Source organism: Saccoglossus kowalevskii, chromosome 17 (assembly GCF_978046115.1).
Source record: "Saccoglossus kowalevskii chromosome 17, keSacKowa6.1, whole genome shotgun sequence".
NCBI lineage: Eukaryota > Metazoa > Hemichordata > Enteropneusta > Harrimaniidae > Saccoglossus > Saccoglossus kowalevskii.
Genome location: NC_140657.1, coordinates 17,394,840 through 17,397,380, shown reverse-complemented (window position 1 = coordinate 17,397,380; position 2,541 = coordinate 17,394,840). Strand labels below are relative to the sequence as shown.

The following is a 2,541-nucleotide window of genomic DNA, read 5'->3' as shown; positions in this document are numbered from 1 at the left end:
TTCTAAAAATTCCACCCAGACACAGTACGGTTCTAGAACATTCTCAGTCACACGGAAGTGGTAAACAAGTCGTATGCGACAATGTCAATAAATATTATTTCTGAACTAATACATTGAAATATACCCGTTAGATTATTGTTACATAAACACACGTGTTGATTTTCGTAAAAAATAAAATCAACCCTGAGTAATACAGCCTGTATTATTGGTGGCATTTAGATTATTTTGTCAAATATAATAATAATAATAATACAGTTAATGATTTGATATAAGTCAGAAATGCAGTTGTCCTAGCGTATATTGAAACTAAAATAGAATATATAAAGTAAGTTACATCGGCATTCGTAATATATATTGTATTATTTTGTAAGGTCAAAAATAACCAAAGCTGACTGAGTACATACATAGAAACAGTCTAATGACAGTCTGCATCCAAATATTATTATTATTATTATTATTATTATTATTTTTATTATTATTATTATTATTATTACAATCCGGAAACACGAATATGTTATTAATAATAAAGTACTGTTGTTCATCACCAGATACCTAACCGTTATGAGTAGTCGCTTGAGATATCGTGTTGACGTACGTTGGATCAGGTCCAACTTTGTTTTTTAAAGTGGGGAAACATCTACAAAAATTGTTGATAAAACCTCTTTGAAACTGCGTATATTTAAACGCGTAAATAAAAGGATTCAGAATTGAATTAGCAAATGCTAGTAAAATAATGATATGGAAATAGTCTGAGTAGTAATCTGTAGGACCCCCTAGATTATGCACAAGAAACAAGAGACTATCGGGAGTCCAGCAGATAAAGTAAGCAATTAAAACAATTAAAAGCATTTTGATTAGACGTTTTCTGGCCATTCTGAGAGTTTTAGTTCGTTTGTCCTCCATATTATTCATGTGTGACGGCGATATATGTAGACTTGCCAGGATCCTTGAATATGCCCACACCATTGCCACAGTGGGTATAAAATACCCAACGACAAAGTAAAAAACGCCAAAAAATCGCCCAACTTGCACAGACGGGTAGTCAAACAGGATACAGACGCCATCGCCGCCTCGGTGAAAAAATATGAACGTCATTTCTAAAAGAACCGATGACAGCCATGCGACGATCACTTGGATGACGAGGCTGCGTGTCGTGTAGTACATGTTATATGTCAGTGGACGTGCAATGGCGAAGTATCTTTCAAAAGTCACGAGGAGCAGGTTGAACGTGGACGCTTTGATATTAATCCAGAAGAAATACGCACTGAAATACAAACGACAATATAACTCGCCAGCAAGCCCCGATGGTACTGGTAGGCTATATGCCTGCGTGAGGTACTTGTTGAAGATGAGTAAAAACGAAGTAAAGAAATCTGCTATTGCCAGGTTAAGAATCAGGTAGTTGGTAGTGGTTCTCATTTGCGGCGTTATAAGCACAACAATAATGACAAGCATATTACCGAATGTCCCAATCACCCCAAGCGTTAGCTCGGTTATAAATATGTATGGTGGTGATTGGCCAAACGAAGCCAAATCCAGTGCAGAGGTGGAGTTATTCATGGTAACAAGAATCCCTGTAACGAATGAAACTAATTATATATATATATAAAACAACATGTACGGTTGGAGTATGATGGTGTTGATTTATTTCCGAATATGTCAAACTACCTGCAATATAATTATACCCCATACTAGTTTTATAATAACATAACATTTCGGTAACTTTGATACTGTGCCAGACTACAAAATAGTTGTCGTGTGTTAATTACCAACATTAGGTACATCGAATGTCGGAATACTGCTGTACACAATCTGTTTACAGACACTAGAGTCTGGTTCCAGTTCGATAAAGGCAGGGAATGCATGTTGTTGGACCCGATAATGTATCATTAACCGATAATGTAAAAGGATTTGCCCGATATTGTAATAAAAAAACGATAATTTAACAACTCGCAACCAAAAATGTAACAAAAAAACAACAACCGATAATGTAACACAAAATAACCGATAATGTAATATATTTGTTGAACAACCGATAACATATTTGCAAGTTATTTACTGTTTAGAGACGGGCGAGCCCAATAAATCTATTTTTTGCTATTCTTTTCCACGAAGCAGGAACTGACTTAGTAGGCGACCATCAATGCCAATATTAGCGGTCACGCACAGCTCGTTACGGCACGGGCTTAGGGGGCAGATACCTTAGTCCATGTTAAGAAAACGTGCGTAAACGCTCAGACGGGCTACGAATCGATAAGTCCTGATTAAATCTGGCCCGTTTTAATTCCCGCCCCAGATACGCTAAGCGCCCAAAACGCCATTGCATTCTGGGTTCATTTGAAAGATTTACTATTACATTAATAACTAATCATTTCGGTATACTATTTCCGGTATGACAATCAACGCGAGCACATCAAGAGATGGTGTTCTCGGGAGGAAATGAACCGACGATGAGACTCCGTGCTACAGAATTGCTTTGGTATTATTTCATAAGGCCACACCGACTTAATTGTATGGATGACATCCACGCGCGCATTAGTT

The 2,541-nt window shown here is 37.0% G+C and overlaps 1 protein-coding gene across 1 annotated transcript; it reads right to left on the bottom strand.

Annotated features, from left to right (window-relative positions):
• Positions 1–552: 552 nt before the first annotated feature.
• LOC144351278 (tachykinin-like peptides receptor 99D) lies at positions 553–1,560 on the bottom strand. The gene has a single exon (XM_078008988.1). It carries the CDS (start codon positions 1,558–1,560, stop codon positions 553–555), a length of 1,008 nt encoding a protein of 335 aa, XP_077865114.1.
• Positions 1,561–2,541: the final 981 nt, after the last annotated feature.

What these genes read in the sequence shown, in the direction of transcription:
- LOC144351278 (XM_078008988.1), bottom strand. Translation starts at nt 1,560, where the DNA reads ATGAATAACTCCACCTCTGCACTGGATTTGGCTTCGTTTGGCCAATCA.